General features: G+C 39.8%; 2 protein-coding genes across 3 annotated transcripts in view; one reads left to right on the plus strand and one right to left on the minus strand.

Annotated features, from left to right (window-relative positions):
• mgrn1b (mahogunin, ring finger 1b) overlaps positions 1 to 2,511 on the minus strand; it is a 23,732-nt gene extending 21,221 nt beyond the window's left edge. For both annotated transcript variants that reach the window (XM_053492942.1, XM_053492943.1), the window contains exons 1-2: positions 2,196 to 2,511; positions 1,960 to 2,066 (exon numbers count right to left, since the gene is read on the minus strand). In XM_053492942.1, coding sequence (XP_053348917.1) covers positions 1,960 to 2,047 — 88 coding nt within the window. In that variant the 5' untranslated portion in view covers positions 2,048 to 2,066; positions 2,196 to 2,511. The remainder of the gene's footprint in view (positions 1 to 1,959; positions 2,067 to 2,195) is intronic.
• An 8,111-nt stretch (positions 2,512 to 10,622) lies between these two features.
• On the plus strand, positions 10,623 to 14,453 carry ubald1b (UBA-like domain containing 1b). Its single transcript, XM_053491489.1, has 3 exons — positions 10,623 to 10,820; positions 11,085 to 11,138; positions 13,765 to 14,453. Exons 1-3 carry the CDS (start codon positions 10,713 to 10,715, stop codon positions 14,029 to 14,031), a joined length of 429 nt encoding a protein of 142 aa, XP_053347464.1. The 5' UTR covers positions 10,623 to 10,712; the 3' UTR covers positions 14,032 to 14,453.
• The last annotated feature ends 3,481 nt before the right edge of the window (positions 14,454 to 17,934 follow it).

Raw genomic sequence — 17,934 nt, forward strand, 5'->3', positions numbered from 1 at the left:
TGTTTTAGATGTGAGAGTGTGTGTGTACAGTATGTGTACAGTATGTGTGTTTTAGATGTGAGAGTGTGTGTGTGTGTGTGTGTGTTTTAGATGTGAGAGAGAGAGTGTGTGTATTTTAGATGTGAGAGAGAGTGTGTGTGTGTGTGTGTATTTTAGATGTGAGAGAGAGTGTGTGTGTGTGTTTTAGATGTGAGAGAGAGTGTGTGTGTGTGTATTTTAGATGTGAGAGAGAGTGTGTGTGTGTGTGTATTTTAGATGTGAGAGAGAGTGTGTGTGTCTGTGTGTTTATTTTAGATGTGAGAGAGTGTGCGTGTGTGTGTGTATTTTAGATGTGAGAGTGTGCGTGTGTGTGTTTTAGATGTGAGAGAGTGTGCGTGTGTGTGTTTTAGATGTGAGAGAGAGTGAGTGTGTGTGCGTGTGTGTGTGTGTATTTTAGATGTGAGAGAGAGTGTGTGTGTGTATTTTAGATGTGAGAGAGAGTGTGTGTGTGTATTTTAGATGTGAGAGAGAGTGTGTGTGTGTATTTTAGATGTGAGAGAGAGTGTGTGTGTGTATTTTAGATGTGAGAGAGAGTGTGTGTGTGTATTTTAGATGTGAGAGAGAGTGTGTGTGTGTGTGTGTGTGTGTGTATTTTAGATGTGAGAGAGTGTGCGTGTGTGTGTTTTAGATGTGAGAGAGAGTGAGTGTGTGTGTGTGTGTGTGTATTTTAGATGTGAGAGTGTGTGCGTGTGTGTGTGTGTATTTTAGATGTGAGAGTGTGTGCGTGTGTGTGTGTGTATTTTAGATGTGAGAGTGTGTGTGTGTGTGTTTTAGATGTGAGAGAGTGTGTGTGTGTGTTTTAGATGTGAGAGAGTGTGTGTGTGTGTGTGTTTTAGATGTGAGAGAGTGTGTGTGTGTGTGTGTTTTAGATGTGAGAGAGTGTGTGTGTGTGTTTTAGATGTGAGAGAGTGTGTGTGTGTGTGTGTGTGTGTGTGTGTGTGTATTTTAGATGTGAGAGTGTGTGCGTGTGTGTGTGTCTGTCTGTTTTAGATGTGAGATGTATATGTATATTTCTGGTGTGTTTATATTTTTGACCCAATATTTTGAACCTTTCAGGAAACCCAAAGTAATTTATTTTTCATTCATACTTCATCAATTTATCATTATTGACGTTATGATAGAGAGAGAGTGTGTGTAATTTAGATGTGAAAGAGAGAGTGTGTGTATAAGATGTGAGAGAGAGAGAGAGTGTGTGTGTTTTAGATGTGAGAGTGTGTGTGTGTTTTAGATGTGAGAGAGAGTGTGTGTGTTTTAGATGTGAGAGAGAGTGTGTGTGTTTTAGATGTGAGAGAGAGTGTGTGTTTTAGATGTGAGAGAGTGTGTGTGTTTTAGATGTGAGAGAGTGTGTGTGTTTTAGATGTGAGAGAGTGTGTGTGTTTTAGATGTGAGAGAGTGTGTGTGTTTTAGATGTGAGAGAGTGTGTGTGTTTTAGATGTGAGAGAGTGTGTGTGTGTGTGTGTGTTTTAGATGTGAGAGAGAGTGTGTGTGTGTGTGTGTGTGTGTTTTAGATGTGAGAGAGAGTGTGTGTGTGTGTTTTAGATGTGAGAGAGAGTGTGTGTGTGTTTTAGATGTGAGAGAGAGTGTGTGTGTGTGTTTTAGATGTGAGAGAGAGTGTGTGTGTGTGTTTTAGATGTGAGAGAGAGTGTGTGTGTGTGTGTGTGTTTTAGATGTGAGAGAGAGTGTGTGTAATTTAGATGTGAAAGAGAGAGTGTGTGTATAAGATGTGAGAGAGAGAGAGAGTGTGTGTATAAGATGTGAGAGAGTGTGTGTGTTTTAGATGTGAGAGTTTGTGTGTTTTAGATGTGTGTGTGTATGTATGTATGTATGTATGTATGTATGTATGTGTGTTTTAGATGTGTGTGTGTGTGTGTGTGTGTGTGTGTTCGTATATTAAAGCCGCTGACTTTAGCAGCCCCGTACCTGATTTCGGAGGGAACCTGTAGGCGGAATTGGCCTGGATGTCGATGTCCTCCACCCCGGCGATCCTCCGCCCGAGCACCGAGCCCATGGTTCAGCTCACTGACACACTGTAACACCCGCACACAGACTAACGCCTCAGGACTTTCCCCACACCAATCCTTATCCTCAGTTCAGGACAATAAACATTTATATACTTTGATTTTAAATAATAATAATAATAATAATAATAATAGTACCCCGGGTGTATGAACAGATTCCCCGTGTCCTCAGGTTTTAATTCGGCCGAACGCGGCTAAGCTAACAGACTCATTAGCATTAGCTAACACAACACTAACCAGATTACGGTAGCGATGACTTGCGCATGTGTGTGAAATAGTCAAGAAGCACCGACATCCACAAAAACAAGTATATATCATACAAATAATTCGCTTGTATTTCTTATTTAATATAAATCTTCGTTTTAATTTTAAACAGCTAAAATACCCACACTAGACAACAACAACAAACACGGAAGTGGACGTGGGTCCAAACTAGATTCTGATTGGTTCTGCCGTCATGACGATTTTATTCAACCAATCACATTGTCAGGATGCAATGATGTGTGTTTCTCTGTGTGTGTGTGTGTGTGTGTATATATATATATAGCACGCGCTGCTTGTTGCTTGGGGTTTGTGTACTACGTCACTTCTGCCATGCGCGTGCCTGAAGACATGCCTGTTACATAATTAATACTAATGAATATGGTTGTGTACACAATAAAGCACTGAGTGGTTGCTCACGAGTCTCAGTAACCTTGACACCTGTACTAATTAATTAATGGAATATCAATTAACAATATCACGGTATATCATGCAATATTACTTGTCACTGTTACTATGTACTGTAGGCACAGTGGAGTTTGCATGTTCTCCTCATGCTTGGTGGGTTTTCTCAGAGTACGTCAATTTCCTCCCAGAGTCCAAAGATATGCAGATTATATATTCTAGTTGCCCGTAGTGTGTGAATGTGTGTAGCTTGGCACCCAGTCCAGGATGTTCCCTGCCTTGTGCCCCAAGTCTCCTAGGATCTGCTCCCGCGGGGATATAGACGATAGCGCGGTATAGATAATTAGTAAGTGAGTGTGGCTATGTAACTTCTACATCAGAATCTGGTTTCTGCTCCTTTTATTGCTACCGGGTGCTGCATTCTTCTTTTGTTTATTTTATGTCTAATTTGTGGATTTATTTTTTATTTTTAGTTTATTTATTACATCACTTTATTGCATGTATATTGTTTTACCCTCTTTGCTCTGGAAAAAGCATTGTTTACAACAGTTCATCACAGGGCACAATGCATGCACACAGCACACACATGTCCACACATAGTCAATCTGAGGCAGCACAAACAAAACACACTACTGTAGGAGATCACACCAGGCACAGAGCACGCGAACTCCCTGCACATAGACCTGAGGCAGGAATCAGGAAGAAAAGTCTTTATTGTCATTATAGAGCGTGCAATAAAATTAGGAGTGCAACTTCTAAAACCGTGCAATTTGAAGGACTCTCTCACTCACTCATCTTCTATACTGCTTTATCCTGTATTTAGGGTCGCAGGGACCTGGAGCCTATCCCAGGAGACAAGGCGGGGTACACCATGGACAGGGTGCCAATCCATCGCATGGCACACACACATAGACTCACACACTCATTCACACACTACGGGCAATTTGGGAACGCCAATTAGCCTAACCTACATGTCTTTGGACTGTGGGAGTAAACCGGAGTACCCAGAGGAAACCCACCAAGCACGGGGAGAACATGCAAACTCAGAGACGGGAATCGAGCCTGGCCGGGAATCAAACCCAGAAGTGCAAAGCGACCACTACACTACCATGCCACCTATTTGAAGAAGAACTATGTATATTAATATTTAAAGGGGTCATACAGGCCTACATGCACTTTTTTAAGCTGTTTGGACTGAACTGTGTGTTAGGAGAGTGCGTACACAACCACTCTACAATGATAAAGAGCCGCCCAGTGGTTTTCTTTTCATTTATTACAATAACATGCCCCTTCTGAAATCAGGCCAATAGCAAATGCCTGTCGATGTGACGCCACACCACAAGAGGACGCTCCTACACTAGTTGATTGACACTGGTGTTTTAGCAAAGACCCGCCCCGAGTGAGAAGAAGCTGTCGGCCATTGTTTTTCGTCGCTGGAGCAAAATGGCGCCTAAGCGAGTGTGTTGTACAGTTGTTGGGTGTAATAGGGAACACAGCAGTCGTCATTTACTACCGACATCTGAGCCGCTGAGGACGCAGTGGCTGAATTTAGTTTTTAAAGCTAACGTCCCCGCCGATTTACCTAAATGCGTTCATGTTTGTGCTAATAATTTTTCACCAGACTGCTTTATAAACGCGGGTCAATATAAAGCAGGTTTCGCTAGGAAGCTGCTCCTAAAAAATGGATCTGTACTAACGCTTCGTGTTTCTGCTTCATCTTCACCAGGCTCAGTGAGTAATTTCTTTTTCTATGACTCTTTGCAGATCGCCTTTTCTAATAATTACGATGAATGCGGAGTGTAAGTTAACTTATACTCTCATAGGACATGGTTATGGCCTCTTCTCTATGTACATCCGTCTCTATATAATTCTTAATCGCCCGTTTATAATAAACAATGCATTAAGGTGATTGTCTAGTTGCAAACTGTGTACGTAGTCGGAAAACTATATTATGCTTACCTTTGTTACGTTAGATGGTTTATAACGATGTCTGTCGAAGATTAAGTAGCCATGTAAACACATCAGTAAACACATCGCGTTCATATCTCTCTCAGTAAGCTTCTCCGCTTTATGTTGTTGTTGTTGCTCGCGGCAGCGTAACAGCCCGTTAATTCATGCCCATGCAGTGATGAGAAAGACAAATCAAGTCGATGCATGTCCATTCTTTTAATTTCTGCGTTGTCAGGCGATATTACAAACTTCTGCGTAGGTTCCGTACTTAAATCAAACCAAAAACGACTGAAGAAAACAGGCTCAGGCTCCATAATCCAGCGTTTTCCAGTTTGGGCTGCATTACACACAAAGCACTGCGTTGTGGGCAATGCTTTGTGGGAATGCAGTCCAAAGCATTGCCCGCACTGGACTACACTTCCGTGGCTATACCCCACGTGTGTTGTGAAGCCACGCACCACAGAACTGGGGGGCGGGTTTAGCAGAGGTCATGAGCATTTAAATTAGCATGTACTGAAACAGGTTGCTGAGAACAGAGCTAGTTTTTACCAGGTAAAAGTAGTGGTTTTTTTTACACAATCCTTTTGAATTTTTAATTAACGTATAATACAAACTTTTCATTAGGACCCTAAAGATCATATTAACATTTAATGAAAAATGGGATGTGTGGGACCTTTAATAAAAATAAAATAAAATAGAACGGACTAAAACAGTATACCACAGCACACAGACAGATATTGGTACAAGTTAGATATTTGACATGTGTGCAGGAGTTAATTGATAAATAGAAAGACAGGCCTTATTGGAAAACCCAAGCAGTAGCTGATTTAAGGTATGTAGAGGGAGCTAACCAGTGCTAACCGCTAGGCCACCATGCCGCCCTTCTGACACAAACTAATAACTTTGCGTACAAAGTATGTGGATACCCGACCATCAGACTAATATGTGGTATCGGGCGTTCCATTTCATATTTAGTCCCTTAGATTTTGGTTATAATAACCTCCAGTCTTCTGATGAGGCGCTGAGCTGGATTTCAGCATTCAGACAGAAGAGCTTTAGCGAGGTCAGCCACAAACTTGATGTTTTAGTTTTAAAAAAGGGAAGCTGTAATATTACAGCATACAAAGACATCCTTTACAGTACTGTGCCTGCAACCTTGTGGCAAAAGTTTGGAGAAGAAAAAACCCATGGGTTACCCAAAAACATATTGTACTAACCATCCTTTAGGGTTAATGAAGCTAGTCCTCCTGGATACAGCTACATACTGTACACCAGCCTCGGCTAACTGGTAGAGGAAGAGGCGTCGCAATTATTTACAACGATAATCTGGCTATCGTACAAAAACACGGTTTTAAATTTAACGCATTTGAAATTCTTCATAGTAACATCAAATCAGCTCAGACGATTCCGCTAATCATCATTTACAGACCCCCAGGGCCGTATTTAGAGTTTCTCTGTGAATTTGCAGATTTCCTCTCAAACCTAGTTTCCGTAGACAAAGCGTTAATTGCTGGAGATTTTAATATTCATTTTAAGAATCCAGAAGACACTCTGAGAACAGCATTTATGTCCATACTGGACTCAGTAGGAGTAAATCAGTGTGTGGTAGGACCCACTTATAAAGCAGGTCACACTTTGGACTTAATATTATCCTTCGGATTAAGTATAAGAAACATAATTACAATTCCACAGTCTGAAGTTATCTCAGATCACTGTCTTGTCTCAATTAAAGTGTCTCATAGTAATAATGTACGCACAGCACCATGCTACTGCCTTAAACGTACATTCACATCAAATACCACACAGAGCTTTATTGATAATCTCAGTTAGAGATTAGAGTTTTGATAGAGTCAAAACTTCGTTATAGCTTAGATAATGTAGCTCCAGTTAAAAGAAAAATGATTAGAGATGAGAAACTCGCTCCTTGGTATAATGACCACACACGCACTCCAAAACAAACCACTCGGAAATTAGAACGCAAATAGCGTCAAACTAAATTGTTAGTTTTTCCAAAGAGCATGGAAGGAGAGCATCCTGAACTATAAATGAGCTCTCAGTGCTGCTAGATCAATGTATCTCTCCACTCTTATAAAAAATAACAAAAATAATCCTAGATTTTTATTTAATACCATAGCTAAATTAACTACAGTAATGAGGATTTCATGAACTTTTTCAATAAAAAAATCATAAATATTAGGCAAAAAATTAATTACGCAAAAAATTAAAAAAAATTCACAGATGATAAATTAATCACATCACATCAGAACCTAGAATACTTTACCCCCCTTGAAGCGAGAGAACTAATTTCACTCATCTCCTCTTCAAAATTGTCAACCTGTATATTAGATCCTATACCGACACATTTTCTCAAGCAGATAGTTCCAGCAATAACACAACCCCTGTTGAAAGTAATTAACTGTTTACTCAGCAGTGGGTATGTTCCTAAGTCCCTTAAATTAGCAGTTATTAAACCACTAATCAAGAAACCTGACCTTGACCCTTGTCAGCTTTCCAATTACAGGCCGACATCAAACCTCCCCTTTATCTTTAAAATTCTGGAAAAGGTAGTATCACAGCAGCATGTTCATATCTACATAGAAATAGCATACTGTATACTGCATGAACTGTATCAGTCAGGATTTAGGCCTCATCACAGCACAGAGACAGCACTTGTTAAAGTAGTAAATGACCTCCTAGTGGCCTCTGATCAGGGTTGTGTCACTATACTCGTGTTACTTGACTTCAGTGCAGCTTTTGACACTATTGATCATAGTATTCTCCTTCACAGATTAGAAAATGTAGTAGGAATTAAGGGAACGGCCCTCTTATGGCTCAGATTCTATTTGACTGATCATTATCAGTTTGTAGATTTAGATGGTGATTATTCCCTTTACATGCTTCCTCTGGGTAACATAATTCGTAAACATGGTATTTGTTTTCACAAATGTTTTTGTTTCAGCAAAACCAGATGAGAAAAAACAGTTTACTAAAGTTAAGCAATGTGTGCAGGACATAAGAGATTGGATGTTAATTAATTTCCTTCTGCTTAATCCTGATAAGACAAAAGTTCTAGTCATAGGACCACAAGCAGCTAGAAGTAAGATTTCTGATTACACTGTGATTTTAAATGGCCTTTCTGTTCCATCAAGTGCAACAGTAAAAGACCTCGGTGTGATTATAGATTCCAGCCTTTCATTTGAAGCTCATGTAGATAATATTACCAGGATAGCATTCTTTTACCTCAGAAATATTGCCACGATAAAAAATATATTGTCACCAAATGATGCAGAAAAACTAGTTCATGCTTTTATCACGTCTAGGTTGGATTCTTGTAATGCCTTACTGTCTGATTGTTCAACAAGGTGCTTAAACAAGCTTCAATTAGTCCAGAATGCAGCAGCGAGAGTCCTCACTCGAACCAGAAGATACGAGCACATCACCCCTATCTTATCCACATTGCATTGGCTTCCTGTGAAATTTCGCATCGATTTTAAAATACTACTCTTGACGTATAAAGCATTAAATGGTCTCGCGCCGCAGTATCTGAGTGAACTGCAATCTGCCACGCCTACTTCAATCAAAGGATTCAGGCTGCAGCAGGGGGCGGAGCTTTTTCTTACAAAGCCCCAAAGTTATGGAATAGTCTTACAAATAGTGTTCGGGACTCAGACACAGTCTCAGTGTTCAAGTCCAGGCTAAAAACCTATTTATTTAGCCAAGCATTTTTGTAAATAGATTAGCCTTAGATAAAGGAGCAGATCTGGGGGACTCATGGACGTAGAGTATTATGGTAAACTAGTATGTTTAGATGCCGTCCTCCCCACTGTCATTAATCACTCAGGTTTGTTGACAGTGAGGTGATTGGTTGCTTTACATCTCTGGAAGACCTCATGTCTGTGTTTCCCTCTGGCTCTCCCTTTTTAGTTATGATGTCATAGTTAGTCTTGCCGGGTCTCTGCTTGCACTCTGCACTAAATATACATTCACCTTATACATTGTTCGACTGTGACCATACCTAACTGTTATTTCTCCATCTCTTTTGCTCTCTCCTTTTCTGCTCTCTCTCTCTCCGGCTCTCCTTTTTCCTCTTCCTATCTCTCTGTCGAGCTATACATGTCGCTCCTGAGCTGCCAGTGATCCAGACCTCCTCTGCCCTCTGGACCTGTCTAACTCATCCTGGAGTCCTGCGTCTGGTTTAAAATCTCGTCACATGGATGCCCCGTGTGGTCTGCCTGGAATTCGTGTGGTGACTGGGGATGGTTCCACGTTTCCATGAAGGTGGTCCTGTCCTCGACTGATGCAGACAGTTGTTCTCTGAGGACCTGTGACTTCAGTCGCTCAATAGTTCAGGACTGGAATTTCTTACAGTCTACCTGAGCCTCCAGAAACAAACTGGACTTTAATCTTACACATCTCCTCTTATACTGAACTTCCAGTCTCGCATATTATTATGCACATCAATCCCTGCTATCTGTTTTTACCCAGATGAGGATGGGTTCCCTGTTGAGTCTGGTTCCTCTCAAGGTTTCTTCCTATTACCATCTCAGGGACTTTTTCCTTGCCACTGTCACCGTCGTCCTCGGCTTGCTCATCAGGGACAATCATATCATTTTGATTCATACACATTTACATTTCATACAAAGTTCATTCTTTTGATTGTGTAAAGCTGCTTTGTGATTATGTAAATCGTTAAAAGCGCTATACAAATAAAATTGAATTGAATTGAATTGAATTGAATTAGACTGATTTTTTTTGTCCCTGTGTGACTTTTTCCATGTGTGTCTATCCCTAGTCCCCCTTAGGTACAGACACTTTTATGTTCATGTCTGATCAGGGATCCAATGTCAGTCTATGATTAGTGTAAGTGCTGTACTTTGGCCTCTGGTCCATCAGAGGGCGCTGTGGACACCCCACACCCCATCATCCAGTGTTGTTGCCAGATTTGTCATTTTCCCGTCACCGCATTTTTTAAAATGTTTAGAGTTGAGAGTTTTGCATAAACATTTTAATTTATATTTTTAGATTAAATCTCTTTCCTCTTACACGCTCCATAACCCCGTTCTCAAGCACAGCTCTGTAAATTGGCCTACTTAATCTTATCACTGCAGTTAGGGGCCAAAGCACTATGACATCAGCCCAGTGTCGTCACAGTGAAGGGCCACAGGCACTATGACATCACACTAGTGACTATGATGTCATCACCTTGATATGATAGTGTTGATGTCCCATACGGCAGATGTCATAGTGTGTGAGGTTCTCTAATGTTTTTTTTAAGGCTTTTTATTATTTATTATTAATTTTATTTATTTAGTGTTAAATCATCTAGGCTCTTTGGGGTCTTACATGCTTAAAACATCCTGAAGGTCAGCACACAGGTTAGAATTGATAAGATATTGCAACATGAATTTTATAGTTTTTTTTGCTTTTAAGCTTTTACCAAAAACAAATTTAAGGAAAATATTTTACAGGCCATATAGTTCTAGAAGCTTACACCAATTTAGTATTTCTTATAAAAAATATTAATAATTTGCATTTTAAATGATTATGATTTGTAGTGAGACAGGATAACGCTGTAACATGTCCATTTTTGGGGCACAAATAAAATCATCTCTCCACAACGTCTAAAGATAGCAGCTTACAATTTTTAGTTCAGAAGTAGTTTCTTTGGCACACACACATTTTCAGTATTATATGTGTAACATAAAAACTGTATTTATGCCACTATGTGGCCCCCATTTTCATTTATTTTTTCTCAGTCATGTTTGTATAGCTCTAGGTTATAGGTTGTGATAAAAAAGAAGTGATATGTCACTATATACTGCATATGTGTAATATATCTTTATTTAAAAAAAAAAACTCAAAATGTAATAAGATGATAAAAAGAATATTAAAATATAAAATGAGTTTCATTAATGACAGAGGGTATGTTTGTGTGGATTTGGAGTTTACCTGGCAACCCTAACCGTGGCTCGTGAGTGATCAGGGTGAGTTTGGAGCGGTGGAGGAGGAAGGAGAAGAGAGAGAGACTCGTACTGGAGCATGGACGAGCTGAAGCACCAGGTGATGATAAACCAGTTCGTGCTGATAGCGGGCTGTGCTGCGGACCAGGCCCGGCAGCTCCTCCAGGCGGCTCAGTGGCAGTTCGAGGTAAAAGGGCGACCCGGGGCCGGGGTGTTTACTCTCAGCTCGAGGCAACTAAACTTCTCCCTCAGACAGAGAGCTGACCTGGACACGGCTAACAGATTAGCATGTTTACAGAGAGAGTTAAAGGGTGTAGCTTTACTGAGATTAATCAGGTTTCCACAGGAAATGACAACTATTAAATGTGTGTGTGTTAGAGGCCGGACAATACGGTATTCTTTACATTATTTACCTCAGAATAAACCTCGTCTTGTCTCTCTTGTCCCTCAGACTGCCCTCAGCTCATTTTTCCAGGAAGCTAATGTTCCCTACAGCCATCAGATGGTGAGTTTATCACTTTAATAAGCACAATAAAACGCACACACACACACACGGCTGGTTTTGTTTTGTTGACTTCCGCCATGTTGTAAGTGAGAGTGTACCGCATACACACACACACACACACACACACACACACGCGCGCGCTTGTGAAGCACTGTATCTTTTAATGATTGTAGTAATGTTTGTAAACACGTCTCAGTGTTTGTTTGTGTGTGTGTGTGTGTCCGGATTGTTCTGTTTTAAAACCACAACAATGAACAACAGTAAGGAATTAAAACACTACACTCTGTCTCCGTACTGTGAGACACATCGTCCCCTGATATTTAGAATCGTCCCCTAACGTCCCCACACGCGGGGAAATCAACACTCGTGTCTTCTGTTTGAACCCACACACTGTGACACGTCTCTCTGTCTCTCTCAGCACTTATGGTCCTCTAACTCGTGCTTATGTGAAGTGTGTATCATTAACAGGAAAAAGAGTTTGTAGAAACAGTTAAAAGGTTAAAGATAAAAATAATCGGCTGATCTTTAACGTAATCAGTGATGTTATTTTTATTATTATTATTTCAGGTTGAAGCCCACGTACATGTCTGTCTGTTTACATGTCTGATAAAGATTTAGTTTTAAAACGACTCCAGCGTGTTAAAATTCACTTATACCACTTCAGCGCTGTTATTTCAGCCAAAATGAAAATATGAACTAATCCCAGTAAAAATATTCACTTTATCTTTTCTAATTAATATCTATTGGTGCAGGTGTTTGTTTACACTGAGACAGTAGCGCATTAGTAGATTATTTTAAAGTAGATTATTAAATCCCACACATAACTGTTCATAACATCTCTTTTACTCAACATTTAGATTTCACTGATGGTGCAGATTAAACTTCAGGCAGAGATCTGAGGACTGTAGAAGTCTCATTAAATTCTGTCCAGACAGATCTTGTCGCAGCATCACACAAAACTGTCTGGACCGAATTTACTGAATCTTCTACAGTCCTTAGATATCAGACAGACAGAAATTTTAAAGATTTTATTGAAAGAGAGAGTTCTGACCAATGTAGCGTTTTATTTTTTTATTAAAATTTTTTTTTTTTGCAGCCAAAAAACGTATACATACTTCAGGAAACAAAAACTTGTATAAATATTTTAATACTAAATTTATTGCTATACGTTATATACTTGCGTGTATGTATATATCATGCTGTTTTTCTATTCTTGAAGTGTGTATATGTTTTTCTGCCTGTCTCTGTGGACGATGCTCTTTTGCTCTGTACGTTGAATCGTTTCATACCCATGTGTGTGGGTCACCTGACTGTTGTGGATAAAATCCCTTACACCCTCACGTCATTGCCAGCTTCCTTCCTGTTTTGTGCTTTGAGCTCACACTTTCCTCTAAAACACCAAAGTCACAGGTTTGTGGTTGATCCGACTGACTGACTTACACGTGCACTTCCACATGTTATATATTCGTATATGTTTTTTTTCTTCATTTTTTTAATTTCTGATTGTATCTTGTGAGAATATTTCAGTATTGATACACCAGTCATAGTGTGCGTGTATGTGTGTGTGTACACCGTGGCTGATTACAGAGTCCTGATTCCCCATTTTGGGGGTTCTCCCCCCTCCCCTGCCCTGACCGCGCATGGGAAAGCAGCAGAGCAGAATCTTTCTGCTGAAAGAGAGATCCGCGTGACTCGGGAGCGGAAGGCTGAGAGAAGTCGCGGTCTCAAATAGCACAGTGTTTGCCTGCTAGTGAGGCCCCTCTTTCACACACCGCGCTTTCAGTGTCGGCTAATTGCTCTTCCATATGCCTCATCCACAATGTAATTAACACACTGTGTGACTTTGTGTGTGTGTGTGTGTGTGTGTGTGTGTGTGGGGGGGGGGGGGTAAATAAATCTATTATTTTTATATATATTAAAAAAACATGAACGGATGTACTTCTTACGTTACACTCGTTTGAGTTCATTTTAAGCACTTTGTTGTTCTGCACTTTGCCACGTTGTTTTGCTTCTCTACTCCACACATGCCTGTCCCTCTTTGCAATTCAAGTTGTCTTATGTCTCGTATGTAACGCATGTCACCTTTGTGTCTTCTGAAAAAAACAAAACAGCTTTAGCGTCTTAAACTTTTATTAGGATTAACACGTGAGCTTTTCTCATGTAACGTTTACAGAGGGGAAAAAATTGATATTCGTCCTGTAAAAAAGAAATCTTGCATCATATCAATTAAAAAAATAATTAATTTAATATTTTTTCAATTAAGTTTACAGTGAGAGCTTTTGATTTCCAAACAAAAAAAGCGTCCTTAAGCGTGTTCACTCGGTCAGAGCACTTCCAGGAGGTTTTTGGGTAAACCTGTAGTTTTATTGTGTGTTAATGTTAATACAAAAAAAGAAAGCTGACACAAAAATAAAATACAAATGAAATGAATAGTTCACTTAGGACAAAAGCAATGCTGTGATATAAACAGCGTTCTGTGCAAAAAACTCGCAAACAAAACGTTGTGTCTGCGAAACTTATAAATCTTTTTTTTTTTTTTTGTGCGAGCGTTAACAAACGATTTGAGGGTAAATGAGATGCAGCGTTGTTCTAACTCTGTCTCTAATTTCTTATCTAACCCCGCCAGATGTGCACACCTGCTAACACCCCAGCAACGCCCCCAAACTTCCCAGACGCCCTGGCCATGTTCTCCCACCTCCGAGCCTCAGAGAGCATCGGCGCCAGCCCCATCGCCTCCATGGCCGCGTCTCCTCCTCCCTACATGAACTGGGCCCCGGGCCCCACGCCGCCGCCCCCCGGCCAGCAGGGGCTCTGGGCAGCCGGGCAGATTCCTCCTCACCCCGCAGTCAGCCAGCAGGCAAGCCCTGAGCAGCCCATGGAGGCCGAACGATGAGAACAAGCCCCTCCTGGCGCTCAGACGAAATCAGATGAGGAACGGCGCCATGGAGAGAAACGTAACTAAAGTGGATAAAGCACTGAAAGACTGAGAAAAACACGTGTTCACGTGACAGAAGAGTAACGAAGACTAAGCATGTGTTCATGGAACAGAACACAATGTCACTGGGTTGTTATTATTATTAATATTTTTTTTTTTCCTTTTTCTTTTTCTTTTAATCCAGTCATCTCCTGGATGAAATACTTAGACATCACCTCAAAGTGACCGAGTGTGCCTGGGTTTATTAGTTTAATTTCTCATCGCTCAGAGACGAGCTTTAGTCAGCAAACATTTAGTCTTTTATTTTGTATTTTCCCCCCTGCAGTGTTTGCACTGAAACTTGTATAATTTTAATGTACTATTTGCTTTATAATTGAAAACCGTGTGTGTGTCATTTGGAACGTCAGGACTGGGTTGGATCATGGTACACCAGGAAAGAACAGGCTGGACACTAATGGTTTTTAAACAATATGACAAATTGCAAATATTTTGGTCAAAATATGGAAATTACAGTTTTTCACTGTTATATATATTTTTTAATTTTAAATAAAAAATGCTTTTCTTTTGCACAAGAGTAAAGAAATACAAATAATGTCATAATTAGGGATGGAAGTGACATTCAGGGATTGTACCTGATACAATGATATCACAATACTCTGGTGCTGATGTAATCTGTGTTATGATCCTGTAAGTATCATGATTTTATAAATATCACAAATCTACACAAACTGAAAAAATAATTCAGTTCTACCGCACAAGATGCTGTTGTGCCCGCCAATATGTGAATAGTTTGGCACCACCTGTAGGATAATAGAGGAAATGCAACATTTTTCCTCTTGAAATGCAAACATATATAAGTTATAAATAAAGTTTAATAAATACTAATCTAAGATAAATTGATCGAACTTAATCTAAACTCAGACTGTGAACATCACATCACAGTTTATTGGAATGATGATGCCAAAAAAAAAGGTGTGTACAGTACTATCGAATTGGTAGCCTGAAAAATCGTTCAGAATCTGCACCACTAAATAAGCTTTACTCTCAGTGTGGTGTGAGAGGTAAACCTGCCACTGAGTTTTCTGATGCAAGAGGACGTTTTTGTCTGACGTCTGGGGTGCATCCACAGCCCCTGGGGAACAACTTCAGTATTACCGAGCTCTTTTCTCAGTTCATCATGAGACCACGAGTCATAACGTCAGCACGTTTGCAGCATCTGTGCGTCTCAGTAGCGCATGGTGTCACAAAAGAAAAGGCGAAAAGAGTGCAGTGTGGTTGTGGACAAGAAGCATTTGCATTCACTTAATAAGGATTAATAATTTTGTAAACAAGCGCTAACCTGGCAGCTCTGTTATTGTGAACATCACCCATACTGCACAAGCAAAGAGGATTTCATGCAGATGCAAATAAGGGCATTTGGTCTACTTAACCTCCTCAGACTTCTATTTCTAGTACTAATTGCAAGTACTAGATGTACTGTACTTACGCACTTCTAATGCTGTCCACCTGTCAATCAGATGAGACCTTACAGGAAGTTAGTTATTATCCTATCACCATGCCTCCAGTGTTTAGGAGGTAAGATCAAGAGTGGACGCACTTACTCACTTATTGTATACCACTTCCTGTGTCCTGTGTTGCCTGACGTATGAATGAGTGTGTGAATGTTGACCAGAGGTCCTACCACGGTTGTGAAAATGAGAATAAATACAATGGTCCTCACTGGCCTCACCGGTTCCTGAAGAGGTTATGCAATTATCTGCATGTCTTTAGACTGTGGGAGGAAACTGGGGGACACGGATGAACCCAGCACAGGGAGAACATGCACTCATGAACTCCACATGCACACACACCCTGAAGGTGTGAGCTCACAGTGCTAACCGCTACACTTGTGTGCGCCACTGATGTGTTACACACATCAAAATATTGTTCCTTGCTAACCTCATTATAATCGTTAACCACTCACCTGTTTGTCGTGAAGGAGCAATTATTATATTAGGATAGATTATGAGGTATTATAAGTATGAGGCAAAATTATGTCAACACAACCTGCTGTAGTCTAATTGTAAGAGTAGTTGCTGGTCAGGATAAATGAGGGAGCAAGTACTGGAAGAGGTTTCGATTGGCTCTGTAACCTGGAGCAGTCATTCCCTTACAAGCCGCAGAATGACGTACGGTCTCACCTGAACACCATCAGTGCATTTGCATGAGTGGTTTTGCAGCAGACATCACAGCACGTGGCCTAGGCAAATGTGTGTGTGTGTCTGTGTGTGTGTGTGTGTCTGTGTGTGTGTGTAGCTCGGCACGTCAACTAAACTGTGTGTAGGCTCCTTCCTACAGATCTTTGAATGACGGCAAGTTCTCCTAATGCTCTGCTTATTAGTTGTTCATGCTTAGTTACCGAGATCCAAATCTGTTCTCTCTTGGGTTTATGCTTTGTTTCCTAAAATAAACAAACACAATTAACAGAAAAGTGGTAAAAAAAATTTTTTTTGTGTGCACACATTCTAAGGTGGTATACTCTGTCTTATCATCTGCCATCACTTTAACGGATTGGCTGCAAAATGCTACAGTGGAATATTAATAATTAAACATTCAAATAAAACATTTTAATGTCTTGGGCAGTTAAATATAAAGAAGTTTTAATACTAGTATAAAATAGAAATCGTGTTTGGCCTGTCGCCGAGCAGCGTGAGGAACAGCAGCGAGTTGACCACACACTCAACTCTACAAGGTAACACACAGACATCAGGATCTGCATGCGGACAGAGCCACAGGTAACCTATAGTGTTAATAAAAATAAATAAATAAAAACAGTAATACAGTCACTTAGTTGGCCTGCATTTTCTTGCACAGAAGTTAGAACTAGAACCTTATTTTAAAAGTATTACAGTATATTTCTATAAATTTTTAACCCCAGAGAGCTTTTCTGAGGATCATCCGCCCTCCTCGTATTAAGTGCCTGTATTTTACAAGATGTGATACGAAAACCAGATGGCTGCTACATTTTCAGAAGGATCATCAAACTGATTCTCTAAAGCGTGACTGGCTCAGACTTAGATTATTTCCTTCCTCGACTATATATATACTCTGCATGTGTGTAAAAAGCTACCCACAGAGAATTAGTACACAGAAATAATGAGCTAAAGTTTTGTCATTTTCTTGGTACAAAAATGGAAAAGGGATTTTAAAAATATTAGTAAAATAAAATATTTAAACTGAAACATGGTAGGTTGTGAAGAGTGACAGACTTTTGACCGGACAGACCGACACAAAGAGTAGTTTAAAAAGGACATTATAGGAAAGGACATATCTACAAATCCACCAATGACTTCACCATGTTATTCTTAAAGAACTGTACAAAAATATTTAAGAAATTCTGTATAAAAACAATATGTGTAATGTTCAACAATCAATAGAAAAAAAACTTTTACATATGCAGGTACAATTTGTACAACTTTTACATTTCCCAAACAGCCACTAATTAACAATTATGTAGGACAGGATTTATCTAAAAGCAAAATGTGTCTGAGATCTGAATCTTAGACAGGATTTATCTAAAAGCAAAATGTGTCTGTTTTTTTTTTTTTGCAGTCAAGCACACACATTTAATAATCGTATTGTGCTGTACGTGTTTTTAGCGGTGTATTAACACACTTACATTCAGATAATTATTTAACCCACAGCGCTGTTTTATAGTGGATCATTTGAATTTTCCCTGAAGCTGTTCTTTACAACATCAACAACAAAAATAATTAAGAATTTTATGAACATTAACAGTAACAGTAATAGTTTTTGCATTGTGTTAGCAGTTACTGGTGATATTTATGTATATAAGCACATAGTAATGAGTATTACCAAACC

This window comes from Clarias gariepinus, chromosome 3, assembly GCF_024256425.1.
Source record: "Clarias gariepinus isolate MV-2021 ecotype Netherlands chromosome 3, CGAR_prim_01v2, whole genome shotgun sequence".
Lineage (NCBI taxonomy): Eukaryota > Metazoa > Chordata > Actinopteri > Siluriformes > Clariidae > Clarias > Clarias gariepinus.